Raw genomic sequence first — 14,716 nt, 5'->3', positions numbered from 1 at the left:
ATCTCCCAAAGATGTCAAAATGAGTGGAAACAGGTGTAGGAACTGTGCCTACCTTGTTTGTTGCCAGCTCCTGCTCCACTGATCTGGACTTTCTGGTTGGACTGCAAATCGTGGTGAACTCTGCTCGCAGCGCCAACTGTTCAACTCGACGAACACTATGAAAGCTCAAACCAAGTTTATTCATCCCAAAGGGTCAAACAGCTGTACAGACAAAAGACATATTCACACAAGCACTGATATTTAAGCCTTTCTCCTATGCTGAGTCTCCTACACATCTGAATAGCCAATGCACCTCTGTTGCTTGACAGAACCTTTGTGATACCTGTTCTTCCTCACTTCATCTGACCTGACCTCTGCCCCAAAGTGCTCACTCCTCCCCAACTCACAGCTGTCATGTTGTCTCGTACCAGACGGTGTCTGTCCTCCTCCCATAGGATCCCTGATGGCTAACAATAACATATCTTGACATTATGTAAATATGATAAATTACCCTCTCTCCCTCAGTGAAAGGAATAAATATATTTCATAATTTCATAAGTCAAGAAATCAGAACCCAACAATGGCATTTGAAATGAAACCTTCCCAATATGTAGATTGGGTTTCAGAAAGGGTTTCAAATCCCATGTCTGATTCAATTTCGGGTATTAGCTTGGGTTTAAATGGAATGGAGCACTAAATCTCTAGATGTCTAAACTGTTGAGGGGCACAGCAGTACCTCTGTCTAAGACCCTTCCTTCAACAAAACCCCCTCCTCCCCAAACTCATCCAACCTATTGTTATAAAACCCTTCTGCCGGTCATTATGCAGATCTATGCCAAGATATTTATTTCCTGTAACTCACCGAACTAACCAATCAGCAGGGAGAGATCAGAAATTAGCAAACATCTGTGTGGATTAGCATGCAAATGTATGCGCGGTAGTTAGTCCCTGGATGACCATCGCCTCCTGACTAGCGCTGATGGAGATGATGATGGCAATGAGAGCTGGCACAGATGTATCGAACAGTCAGGGTCGCCATGCCAACGGGATTATGTTCACCAGACAGGACAGCTCACACAAATGTACGTGTGCACATACACTCAAGTTGAGACACACACACATGCAGGTACGCATACACACAGATGCAGATACAACACACACACACACACACACACACACACACACACACACACACACACACACACACACACACACACACACACACACACACACACACACACACACACACACACACACACACACATATGTTTTGCTTTTGCCATGAAACAATAGAACCTCTCCCAACTCAAGGCCCTACTCATGACATTATGACCCTCTGTTCTCCTCCCCCCGCAGACACACAGTTTCTCACCAGTGTGCAGCTACACAGTTCAACTGTTCAGTGATCTTGACCCTGACCTCTTGACTCTGACAGTTTCCTGTGGCAGGTCAGCAGTAGGTAATCTCCCAGCAGGCCTAATTTTTTTTTTTTTTACCTTTATTTTACTAGGCAAGTCAGTTAAGAACAAATTCTTATTTTCAATGACGGCCTGGGAACAGTGGGTTAACTGCCTGTTCAGGGGCAGAACGACAGATTTTGTACCTTGTCAGCTCAGGGATTTGAACTTGCAACCTTTCGGTTACTAGTCCAATGCTCTAACCACTAGGCTACACTGCCGCCCAAGATGAGGTGTGTGATTGAGATGGCAGATGCCCAATCTTTGCAGAGATTGGTCTTATCCTTTATACTGGTTTATAATCATTGGAAAGCCAAGAGCAATATCGCAAATCACTCCCATAAAACTTAACTAGGATATTACAGCAATGTGGCGGCGGGTAGTGGTTAAGAGCGTTGGGCCAATAAATGAAAGATCGCTAGTTCGAAATCCCTGAGCCGATAAGTTGAAGTCTGTTAATGTGCCCTTGAGCGAGGCACTTAACCCTAATTGCTTCTGTAAGTCACTCTGCATAAGAGCATCTGATAAATGACTCAAATGTAAATGGTTATCACTGCACTTTTAGAAGACAAGGTCTTTGGTGGACTTAAAGAGATCATAGTAAACCATAAACAAACAGTAAACAACGCACTACGCACTAAGTACATTGATTTTGATGTCTGTGAGAAGTCCATGTTAGATGACACTGTCCTACGAGACTGTTGGACTGAGTCAGTGAAGATCTGTGTTGCACTGAGGGACAGTCCATCTTCTGTCTGAGGTTGGAGTAAGAAGCAATATGGGTCAGTGGAGCTCTGGCACAATTTTAGCCCAGTTTGTGTGTGTCTGTGTGTAATGGTGAACTGAGGCTGATTCATACACCAGCCCAATTGAATTACAGTGGGATGAATGCAAAGGGCTCTGCCCTCTGTTATAACACACTCCAACAAGTAGTTGGTTGTGTCTGCCCTCCACATCTCTCTCTGGGGTTTACCGACAAAGCCATGTCCTGCTATGTATGTGTGCACTGTAAGCATTTGCATTCTACACGTGTGTGCGCATGTGTGCGTTGGTTTGGATATGAAGTGGTTCCAATTTGAATGTTTGATCTACCTAACGTTGTCAGTAGTTTACCTCTCTCTACTGTCCTAACTGACATGGCCTGAGAGCACTAACGTTTTTTATAATTACCCCCAAAGCTGGAGGACTGAGGACAACACTCTGTAAAATGGAGTGTAGGAGGGAAAGAGAGAGAGAGATGGATGGAGATAGACATGGCAGAGAAAGAGAGAAAAAGTAGGAGGGAACGAAGGAGAGAAAATGAGTCAGAGCTCGTCTTGCCTGCCAGTATGGAAACAGATCAGGACGAGCCAGGTTAAATTAACTGTGTGTGTGTGTGTGTGTATACACTCATAGCTGTGTTTGTGTTTTAGTGTGTGTGTGTCCTGCAGCTTGATATAATTAAAAAGAGGTATTACCACCAGGAGTCCCATGTAATCATGGCGATTTAAAATTTTGGGTTGAATTATGACAAGCATACACACACATAAACATGCATGCGCATGCACACACACATAAGCACGCACGCACACACACTCCCTCTCCTCTAGGATTATGGCTATATTAAGACCCCCTCCACCAATAAGCAGAAGTAAGAGAGCACAGAGTCATTCAAGAGGTCAAGAGGTCAGACACAGGAGATGAAGATCTAGTGAGAGGGCTCAGATCAGGGAAAACACACAGACCCAAACACACACGGACACAGTAAGGTAGCCCAATGTATACGATGAGCCATTCCATGGCAGTAGAGTCTGGTTTGTTGACACACACACACACACACACACACACACACACACACACACACACGCACGCACGCACACACGCACACACACACACACACACACACACACACACACACACACACACACATACATACAGCAGTTACATGGAACATGGGGCAGATGTACTACAGGTATTTCAAATTAGGGTTCATGGCATTGTTATCACACTATGGGGAGGACGGTATTTGGTAACACTTTACTTGACATCTAGCGTCATAACCTGTTATGACACGGTCATAACCTGTAATAATATGGTCATAACACTGTCATGATCCATATATTTACACCTGTGACATTCACTTTATATACAAATGTATGTGGACACCCCTTCAAATTAGTGGATTTCAGCCAAACCAGTTGCTGACAGGTGTATAAAATTGAGCACAATGTCATGCAATCTCCATAGACAAACATTTGCAGTAGAATGGCCTTAATGAAGAGCTCAGTGACTTTCAACGTGGCACCGTCATAGGATGCCACCTTTCCAACAAGACAGTTCGTCAAATTTCTGCCCTGCTAGAGCTGCCCCAGTCAGTTGTAAGTACTGTCATTGTGAAGTGAAAACGTCTAGGAGCAACAACGGCTCAGACGCGAAGTGGTAGGCCACACAAGCTCACAGAATGTGACCGTCGAGTGCTGAAGCGCGTAGCATGTAAAAATTGTCTGACCTCGGTTGCAACACTCACTACCAAGCTCCAAACTGCTTCTGGAAGCAACGTCAGCACAAGAACTGTCTGTTGGGAGCTTCATGAAATGGGTTTCCATGGCCGAGCAGCCGCATACAAGCCTAAGATCACCATGCGCAATGCCAAGCGTCGTCTGGAGTGGTGTAAAGCTCGCCGCTATTGGACTCTGGAGCAGTGGAAACGCGTTCTCTGGAGTGATGAATCACGCTTCACCATCTGGCAATCCAACGGATGAATCTGGGTTTAGTGGATGCCAGGAGAACGCTACCTGCCCCAATGAATAGTGCCAACTGTAGAGTTTGGTGGAGGAAGAATAATGGTTTGGGGCTGTTTTCCATGGTTCGGCCTAGACCCCTTAGTTCCAGTGAAAGGAAATCTTAACGCGACAGCATACAGTGACATTCTAGACTTATCTGTGCTTCCAAATTTGTGGAAGGCCCTTTCCTGTTTCAACATGACAATGCCCCAGTTCACAAAGCAAGGTCCATACAGAAATGGTTAGTCAAGGCCTCCCGAGTGGCACAGCGAAGAAGTTTCCTTTTTGAAAATTGGTTCCTTAAATCTATTGTTGTTGTTTTAGTAATGATTTCTTTACAGTCATGTTTATTTTGTCGTATCTTAAAGAACTTGTAGAAAATACACTTTATGACACCGCCAAGAGAAATTATGACCATCCTGCGTCACTTTACCTGGACTAAAGAAATACACTTTTTGACACTGTCGTGAAGCATTATGACTATACTGTGTCACTTTACTTGGACTAAGGATTATAACCATAGGCCTATCACGTACATGCCCTGGTGTCAGTCATCAGTTAAAAAAAGGGTGTCTTGTCCTGCTCTGAAAATCTACTCCTGCATTCATCCCAGTCATCAGCAACTGAGCATTGGGGTAGGTGCATGTCTGACATCAATGTGTGCACAATTACAATGATAATTTAATATGGCCAATTTCTGAAAATATTATATAACATAAAATTACTGTTGGCAAGTCAGCTATGGTGTAATGGAGTGAGTTTTGACACTCTTATGTAGGTGTCATAACCAGCCATGAAATAACGCAATATATATCACAACAGGTCTAAATGTATTTGTCATGACAGTGTTATGACCATATTAATGGCAGGCTATAACAAGTTATGTCAGCTGTTATGACATGGTTATGGCTGTGTAAAGCGTTACCCAGCAGGGTAATGGGTTTTTATTGCCAGAGGAGGCATGTGGGTGATAGTTTGACTCATTTGTTTCCTCTATCGATAACATTTTCCTGATCATGGTGCAACCCACCTAATGACTTCCCACACCTTAATTTGTCAATTAAATGAGTTTCAATTTACTATTTTAGTATCGATTCGGGGGCCGACTAAGCGGGGCTCTAGTTGTTAAACTAGGGGAAACACTGCTCAATGTTGTGACAGTCATGCTGGGCTCTGATTAACGTTGCTGATCCTCCCCTCCATTTACCCTCCATTACCCTTTCATTATCCCTCATTCTCCTTCCCTTTGTACAGTACCCCCCACTAACCTGCCCCCAACCTCCTTTCCTTCCTATCCCCCATCTACCCTCATCCCCCCGTCAACCTCACCCCACAACACTGTGGGGGGCCTCCCAGTAGGGGGGCGTCCCATCTGTGCCCCCATCCTCTTGGCCAGGTTAGGGTATCTATCCCGGGGGAGTTGGCAGTCGAGCAGCTTTACAAGCCTAATCAAGTTAATATTGAGGGGATTTGTGATGTGGCTCAGGTTCGGGTAATTCCATTGTGTCACTGGGTTAGAGGGCTGTATTTGGTGGCGATTGGGGGTTGTGGTAAATCTTAATTGAGTTAATGATGGGGTAGGGAGGGAAGGCTCTGTGGTTACACTGGGTAACTGGTTAGGGTAAAGCTGTGGGAGTCGTGAGTGTTTAAATGAGGAGCTCAGTAAGAGAGAGAGAACCAAGCATAGCAAGAGCCAAGCCTTTTAAGGTCAAACAAACAAGAGCCATGGTGAATGTTTCTACTGGGTTTATTTCAGTTGGATTGTTTCGGTTTGATTTTAACACTTGAGAAAACGTGCAACCAAAATCTTTAAGTCAAATTGTAGGGTTTTTAGGACTGCTGTTTTAGGACACCATTTAAATGATGTCAAAACCAAAGTCAGTCAGCTGAATGGAAACAAGATTACACTCTGCTGGAGGCAGCTGGCAAAGAGCAGGAGAGCGGAAGGGGAGAGAGAGACATAAGGATAGTGGGAGGAGGAGAAGAAGAGGTGGTAAATCAGTGATAAATTAGAGCGATGGAGAAACTCAAGGGGCAGAGTGATAAAGGAGGGAGTAAGAGGACATTGAGAATGAGAAATAAAGAGATTACTAAGCGAGAGAGAGTCTCATGAGAGCTGTGTGTGTGTGTGTGTGTGTGTGTGTGTGTGTGTGTGTGTGTGTGTGTGTGTGTGTGTGTGTGTGTGTGTGTGTGTGTGTGTGTGTGTGTGTGTGTGTGTGTGTGTGTGTGTGTGTGTGTGTGTGTGTGTGTGTGTGCGTGTGTGTGTGTGTGCGCGGTGGAATTACATATCAGTGCTGCATCTGCTTCTTGTGTGACTCAGCTGGATCACCATGGCAACCAACCATCCTCCTTACTCTCTCCTTAAATTTACTCTCTCTCTCTCTTTCCTATATAAACTACCTCTTTGTACCAACATACAGTACTCTGGCACGGAGGGTACCCTGGTACCCTGGCACGGAGCCAATGCTCCTCGGTTGGCGCGTTCAGCTCAGACAGAAAGGGGGCAGGATGCAGGAAGTGGTGCTGTAAGGAACCGATCCCCCCATCACCCGCTTACTGGGCTGAATTTAAACTGTGAATCTCAATCTCAAATGCCATACTCACACCTCCATTCATACTGCGCATTTACATTAATCTGTGTGAGTCTGTAGGTCTTTTGGCCTGTGTTTGGGGAACAGGGGAAGGGAGAGGTGCATTTATGTTGCTCTTCACATTCAAATTCTTCCAAGTGAATGTGAGTCCATCCGTAAGTGGTGATTTCCCCCTAAAATCCACGTGCAGATATTCAACCTGGAACCTAAGGGTTCTACCTGGTACCAAAAAGGGTTCTTCAAAGGGTTCTCCTGTGGGAACAACCAAAGAACACTTTTAGGTTCTAGATACAGGAGCAGCAGAAATATACATAGTATCTGGTTACTATGGTTTCATTCAAGTTATAAGCAGTGAGAGACATTACCATTTCCCCTTGTAACCAGTGTGATCGACCCAGTTTATAGAGTCTATGTCTTCTTATGCAAAATGCCATACAACTCATTCTCGTAGTGGTTACAAGCATGTGAAGCAGCACATTTGGTTAGTAAGGTTCCAGTCTTGTTAAGAACTGAGATATTTAGATGCCAGATAGTCAGCAGAAAAAGCCATCTGCCTCTGTCATTTTTGTCCCCAGGCGGAAACTGTACACTGGCAAACTGGAGAAAAAAAGAGTCTAGGGCTCAGATTGTGGGAAGTGTGTGTGTATGTGTGTGTGTGTGTGTGTGTGTGTGTGTGTGTGTGTGTGTGTGTGGAAAACAGCCTCTGGCTCTTTGTTTTTTTTCTATTTTCTTCTCTGACAGAGTGATCACATTATCCCTTCAAATAGAGCCATGTTGACGGCCTGCTGGTGACACTTAATTAAGGCATCTGAGAGTCTGTTTTAGACTAAGAGTTGAAATTTCACTTCCATAAATGATATACACGGCTGCATATGTGGGATGTTGAAGAGCATTTTTTAGACCCCACATTCAGGGCTGGATTTCATCTGTATTGTGGAAGGTCCGCGATGCAGCTCGATTTAAATTGAAAGACAATTTTCCCGCATAGATTTTTCTATTGTGTTGTATGATCGAACGTTTGCCAATGTGTAACTCTGTCTTGTTGTTTTTGTCGCACTGCTTTGCTTTATCTTGGCCAGGTCGCAGTTGTAAATGAGAACTTGTTCTCAACTGGCCTACCGGGTTAAATAAAGGTCAAATTAAAAAAGTACAAATCTGAGATTGTCCACGATACTTCCACGATACGGATTGAATCCAGCCCTGAAAGCTTTCAGACTCACATAATGAAGCACTTGGGATAATTCTAAACAGCAATTCTTGATTTTCTTAAACAGAGCAAACTGGATGTAAATGTGTGCCAACCATTCAAGCTTGAACTATGAATGACACAGTGGTACTGCCCTCACCCTAATCTAAATCATTTAGAGCCTGCACACACAGACAGAGACACACACACACAGACACACACACACACACACACACACACACACACACACACACACACACACACACACACACACACACACACACACACACACACACACACACACACACACACACACACACAATTTTGTTGAAGTGTTCTATTTGGTAAATAAACCCTCTTCCATTTCTCACCCGCCCTTCTTTTCTCTCCATCCTTGATTTATTTCCTTTACACTCCTCTCATGGCCTCTCTCCACTCTTCCCTTATCTGGCCATTTTATCTGTCACCATATCTTTCCCTGGCTGCTCTTCTCTTTCCTCTCCGTATTCCATTACACACGCCTCACTGTTTCCACTACTACTACTTCCCCTCTTCGTCTTCATCTTCGTCTTCCTGTTCTTCCTCTTTCTTCTTCTTCTTCTTCTTCTTTTTCTCTCCTCTCCTTTTTGCTCCCCTCTCTCTCTCCATCCCTCCTTCTCCATGCAGGTGTAATGTCCAGGACTACATCTGGCACAAGGGTTCCCGCTGTGAGTCGGTGGTGACAGAGTTCCAGGTGCTGTGTCTGACCATCGGGGCGTCGGCCCTCATGGTGCTGCTGCTTTTCATGATCATCGTCTGCTTCGCCAAGAAGCTCCACGTGCTCAAGACCGAGAACAGCAAGCTGCGCAAACGCAGGTAAGCTTACAGCGTGGGCCTAGGGAAACCTACACAAATATAGGGGAGTCTATGGACCAGATAAAACCAGTTAGCACAAAGGTGGAAGAAAACCAGGAAAAACCAGGCAGAGCAACCAAAGATCATAGAACCCATGGAAAACTGGCTGTGCAAATGCAGGTGAGCTTATAGACTAGAAAAACCAGGCAGCAGATAGACAGGTATTTGAGCTCTTGTATTCTCACAGCATATGTATGTGAAATTTAAAAAAAATCACACCCACTATCAACAGAGCTTAGCATTTCTAGCACTTTTTAAAATGATCATATATAGTATTCGAGAGAAGAGGCTTAGAGGGAGGGAGGGAGGGAGGGAGGGAGGGAGGGAGGGAGGGAGGGAGGGAGGGAGGGAGGGGGAGGGAGGGAGGGAGGGAGGGAGGGAGGGAGGGAGGGAGGGAGGGAGGACTGGAAAGAGGAGGATGGGGGATGGGTCACAAACAAGAAGAGGCGATAGACAGAACAGACAGAGGGGGAGAATTGGATGGATCAGATAAAGGGGGGAGGATATTAAATGAGCGAAGGAGACAATGAAGGAATGCGGAGGAAGAGGAGGGGGCGGAAAACACGATGACAAGATAGATGAGAGAAGAAACGCAGAAAGAGAGAAAAGATAAAGCAGAGAGAGAGAGGGAGAAAAAGGGAGGGATTGAGTTTGCATTGAAAGAGAACAGGATGAGGATAGATAGAACGAGTGCAGTATGAGATGCGGCTGTGCTTTCGCTGGTCGTTTTGCCTAGCAACAGTGAAGTCATGTAGGAGGGTGGATGAGTGTGGATGCTTCCATCAGCAATGCACATTTCTTAGCTGAGGATGATGATGTTAGCATTATGATGATGATGAAGGAAAGTGGAGCAGTCAGTGCGGTGGAGAGCGTGCTGATGGCTAGCGCGCGGTGCTAGCTGAAAATAGTGATGTCATTGCTGCTCTGGCTCCAGCTGAAAGTAGGGCAGTCTGATCAGGAGTGTATGAGAGGGGAGGGGAGACAAGGCAGGGGAGATGAAGTTGACCTACATACAGCTGTGCGACCTGAGGGTGTGTGTGTGTGTGTGTGTGTGCGCGCACGCACGCACGCTTGTATAGGACACTGCTGATGAGGCTCATGTATACATGAGACGCCCACCTCTCTCTCCCTCCATCTGCTGCAGATAATTGCAGTGGCCTGCACAATGTATGTGCCGCAGTCAAGATGAGGTCTGCTTCCCTGTCAGAGAGAGAGAGAGGCAGAGAGAAAGATGGAGCGAGAGAGAAATGGAGGGAGAGAGGTGCTGGGGAAGGTGGGGAAAGAGAGAGGTCATGAATGGGAGGAAGGGAAAGAAAAAGAGTAGGGATTGAGGGAGGGAAAGAGAGAGAAAGCGAGAGGGGTGACAAGAGTGGCAGAAAGTGAATGGCAGAGGACAGAGAGAGAGATGCAGGTAACGTTATCTTTGCAGAGAAGAGAGTGTGTTCTGGCTGAAGTGCCAGATTAAAACTGACACACTTTTCTCCTGGGCCACGGCTTAGAAACCACTCTCTCTCTGTCTCTGTCTCTGTCTCTGTCTCTGTCTCTGTCTCTGTCTCTCTCTCTCTCTCTCTCTCTCTCTCTCTCTCTCTCTCTCTGTATCTCTCTCTCTCTGTCTCTCTCTCTCTCTCAGCCCTGTAGTATCCTCCTTTCAATTAAATTCAATTTGCTTTATTGGCATGATATAACAATGTATGTATTGCCAAAGCTTACTTTGGAGATTTCAATATTAACATCATTAAAATAATAATAATAAATATTGTCAACTTCTTTCTGTCTCCCTATTTATTTATTTCTCTACTCCATCTCTCTGGCACACTCTTCCTCCTCATTACTTGAGCTTTGATTGGCCTGTGATATGAACTCATTAAATATAAATCTCAGTCAGACAATAGTAGGAACTGATGGGTCTACTTCAGAGGATGTTTAACTATGGATATGATGAGGAGAGGGAGAGAAGGAGATCGAGAAGAGACAGAGAAACTGAGAAACTCTTTCCAGCCAGCAGACGTTTCCAGAATAACATAAAATGACAAATTACTGTTTGGGAAGTCTGTTTTGGATATCAAGTTTCTCCAAGTTTTTAATTGGGTACACAAAGTGAATCACAGTGCTTCAAGGGTAGGTCAATGGTGAGTCATTGTTGCCTGTTTGGAAAGTACCTCTCATTTTTGTTTTCAGTTACAAAACATTTTGCTATACAGTGTGCCCTATTAAATGCAAACCAGGATTGACTTTCAGTGGAAATAGCTATAGTCTACTTTTGATTCACAGCTGATTTGTTGCATCACAGAGGGTATCTGTCTGTCTGTCATCTGCAAACTGAAGTCTTACACTTGCACTATACTGTAACTAACACTGCTCTCTCTTGCTTTTTCTCTCACTCCTTCCTCCTCTCCCCACCTTCTTTGCCCCCTGTTTTCACATACTTTCCCCTCGTCCTTGAATCCTGATTGTGCCCTCCCTATTCTCCGTTCATCTCTATTTTTTCTCTTCTCTCCACCTCTCGCTGCATCCTCTTTTTCAATCTCCCCCTCCCCATCGACACTCACCTTTTCCTCCACAATGTGACCACTCCAACTTTCCTCCTCGTTTAATCCTCTTTTACCTGTTCTCCCTGGTCCCCTCACTGTCGTCCCTTCCTCTCGTCTCTGGTCCCCTCACTGTCGTCCCTTCCTCTCGTCTCTGGTCCCCTCACTGTCGTCCCTTCCTCTCGTCTCTGGTCCCCTCTCGTCTCTGGTCCCCTCCCTGTCCTCCCTTCCTTTCGTCTTTGGTCCCCTCCCTGTCCTCCCTTCCTCTCGTCTCTGGTCCCCTCCCTGTCCTCCCTTCCTCTCGTCTTTGGTCCCCTCCCTGTCCTCCCTTCCGCTCGTCTCTGGTCCCCTCACTGTCCTCCCTTCCTCTCGTCTCTGGTCCCCTCACTGTCGTCCCTTCCTCTCGTCTCTGGTCCCCTCCCTGTCCTCCCTTCCTCTCATCTCTGGTCCCCTCACTGTCGTCCCTTCCTCTCGTCTCTGGTCCCCTCCCTGTCCTCCCTTCCTCTCGTCTCTGGTCCCCTCCCTGTCGTCCCTTCCTCTCGTCTCTGGTCCCCTCCCTGTCCTCCCTTCCGCTCGTCTCTGGTCCCCTCCCTGTCCTCCCTTCCTCTCGTCTCTGGTCCCCTCACTGTCGTCCCTTCCTCTCGTCTCTGGTCCCCTCCCTGTCCTCCCTTCCTCTCGTCTCTTGTCCCCTCCCTGTCCTCCCTTCCGCTCGTCTCTGGTCCCCTCCCTGTCCTCCCTTCCTCTCGTCTCTGGTCCCCTCCCTGTCGTCCCTTCCTCTCGTCTCTGGTCCCCTCACTGTCGTCCCTTCCTCTCGTCTCTGGTCCCCTCCCTGTCCTCCCTTCCTCTCGTCTCTGGTCCCCTCCCTGTCCTCCCTTCCTCTCGTCTCTGGTCCCCTCACTGTCGTCCCTTCCTCTCGTCTCTGGTCCCCTCACTGTCGTCCCTTCCTCTCGTCTCTGGTCCCCTCACTGTCGTCCCTTCCTCTCGTCTTTGGTCCCCTCCCTGTCCTCCCTTCCGCTCGTCTCTGGTCCCCTCCCTGTCCTCCCTTCCTCTCGTCTCTGGTCCCCTCACTGTCGTCCCTTCCTCTCGTCTCTTGTCCCCTCCCTGTCCTCCCTTCCGCTCGTCTCTGGTCCCCTCCCTGTCCTCCCTTCCTCTGGCCCCTCCCTGTCCTCCCTGTCCTCCCTCTCCTCCCTTCCTCTGGTCCCCTCCCTGTCCTCCCTTCCTCTCGTCTCTGGTCCCCTCACTGTCGTCCCTTCCTCTCGTCTCTGGTCCCCTCACTGTCGTCCCTTCCTCTCGTCTCTGGTCCCCTCCCTGTCCTCCCTTCCGCTCGTCTCTGGTCCCCTCCCTGTCCTCCCTTCCTCTGGTCCCCTCCCTGTCCTCCCTTCCTCTGGTCCCCTCCCTGTCCTCCCTGTCCTCCCTTCCTCTGGTCCCCTCCCTGTCGTCCCTTCCTCTCGTCTCTGGTCCCCTCACTGTCGTTCCTTCCTCTCGTCTCTGGTCCCCTCCCTGTCGTCCCTTCCTCTCGTCTCTGGTCCCCTCACTGTCGTCCCTTCCTCTCGTCTCTGGTCCCCTCACTGTCGTCCCTTCCTCTCGTCTCTGGTCCCCTCCCTGTCCTCCCTTCCGCTCATCTATGGTCCCCTCCCTGTCCTCCCTTCCTCTGGTCCCCTCCCTGTCCTCCCTTCCTCTCGTCTCTGGTCCCCTCACTGTCGTCCCTTCCTCTCGTCTCTGGTCCCCTCACTGTCGTCCCTTCCTCTCATCTCTGGTCCCCGCCCTGTCCTCCCTTCTGCTCGTCTCTGGTCCCCTCCCTGTCCTCCCTTCCCTGGCCCCTCCCTGTCTCCCTGGTCCTCCCTTCCCTGGTCCCCTCCCTGTCCTCCCTTCCTCCGTCTCTGGTCCCCTCACTGTCGTCCCTTCCTCTCGTCTCTGGTCCCCTCACTGTCGTCCCTTCCTCTCGTCTCTGGTCCCCTCCCTGTCCTCCCTTCCGTCTCTGGTCCCCTCCCTGTCCCTTCCTGGTCTCCCTGTCCTCCCTTCCTCTGGTCCCCTCCCTGTCCTCCCTGTCCTCCCTTCCTCTGGTCCCCTCCCTGTCGTCCCTTCCTCTCGTCTCTGGTCCCCTCACTGTCGTTCCTTCCTCTCGTCTCTGGTCCCCTCCCTGTCGTCCCTTCCTCTCGTCTCTGGTCCCCTCACTGTCGTCCCTTCCTCTCGTCTCTGGTCCCCTCACTGTCGTCCCTTCCTCTCGTCTCTGGTCCCCTCCCTGTCCTCCCTTCCGCTCATCTATGGTCCCCTCCCTGTCCTCCCTTCCTCTGGTCCCCTCCCTGTCCTCCCTTCCTCTCGTCTCTGGTCCCCTCACTGTCGTCCCTTCCTCTCGTCTCTGGTCCCCTCACTGTCGTCCCTTCCTCTCATCTCTGGTCCCCGCCCTGTCCTCCCTTCTGCTCGTCTCTGGTCCCCTCCCTGTCCTCCCTTCCTCTCGTCTCTGGTCCCCTCCCTGTCCTCCCTTCCTCTCGTCTCTGGTCCCCTCCCTGTCCTCCTCCTCTTCCCAGCAGTAAGTACCGGCCTCCATCGGAGCAGCACAATGATAATTTCTCCCTGTCCACCATCGCTGAGGGCTCCCACCCAAATGTAAGGAAACTGTGCGACACCCCTCCTAACGTCCCTCATGCCCGTGCTTTGGCTTACTATGATAACATTATCTGTCAGGTAACGTGGTTCTCGTCTCTCTCTCACCCTTTTCTTCCTTCCCTCCTCCGCATGGGCTTGAGTGTCACCTCTCCGGGGTACAAGGCGGGGTGTTACAGTGGGGGCGTTCTCCTTCGCTATGGGACAAGTCTACAGGCGTAGTACTACTCCCGGTTACTGAGGCAACACTGTTACCATAGCAACAACGTGGCTGTAAAGTCTCTACTGTGTATTGCTTATTGTCAGTTATTGGTAGAGTTTTTTTGTTAGCTATTGATCCCACTTGAAGGTGACACAAAAACACACATGCATATACACACACTGCAGATGTGAAATAAGTTGATCTTACATCTACATCTGCCTGACCCGGTGGTGTGGTCAGTTCTGACTATCTGCATAGGCTAAGACTTGACCAAGAGAGAACTCCTATAGCCCTCACTGTAACCCCCTCCACCCCATCTATCCCTGATCTGCTCTCCCTTCGATCGGTATGTCACTGCATGCCTGCTCTATCGCTCACATGGTGCCCCCCCCGGTTGCCATGTCAGCCGCTGCAGCAGCCTGTCTGTCGCTCTGCCTCTGTATCTCTGTCTGTCTGTTTCACTCGTTTATCCTGACTTGGGCTGGATAGGTTAGAAAAGTGAAGAAGGTCTCT

At 48.4% G+C, this 14,716-nt stretch overlaps 1 protein-coding gene across 6 annotated transcripts in view; it reads left to right on the top strand.

Annotated features, from left to right (window-relative positions):
• Positions 1–14,716, top strand: part of LOC135520270 (chondroitin sulfate proteoglycan 5-like) — a 50,562-nt gene that overhangs the window by 29,996 nt on the left and 5,850 nt on the right. For 3 of the 6 annotated variants that reach the window (XM_064945690.1, XM_064945692.1, XM_064945693.1), the window contains exons 3-4: positions 8,642–8,830; positions 13,926–14,004. In XM_064945690.1, coding sequence (XP_064801762.1) covers positions 8,642–8,830; positions 13,926–14,004 — 268 coding nt within the window. Of the gene's footprint in view, positions 1–8,641; positions 8,831–13,925; positions 14,083–14,716 lie in introns of all 6 variants that reach the window. The other 3 variants (XM_064945691.1, XM_064945689.1, XM_064945688.1) reach the window with 3 other exon arrangements.

Source organism: Oncorhynchus masou, chromosome 29, assembly GCF_036934945.1.
Source record: "Oncorhynchus masou masou isolate Uvic2021 chromosome 29, UVic_Omas_1.1, whole genome shotgun sequence".
In the NCBI taxonomy this organism is placed as follows: Eukaryota; Metazoa; Chordata; class Actinopteri; order Salmoniformes; family Salmonidae; genus Oncorhynchus; species Oncorhynchus masou.
Note: the sequence above shows the minus strand (reverse complement) of the source record. Positions and strands in the feature narration are given on the sequence as shown.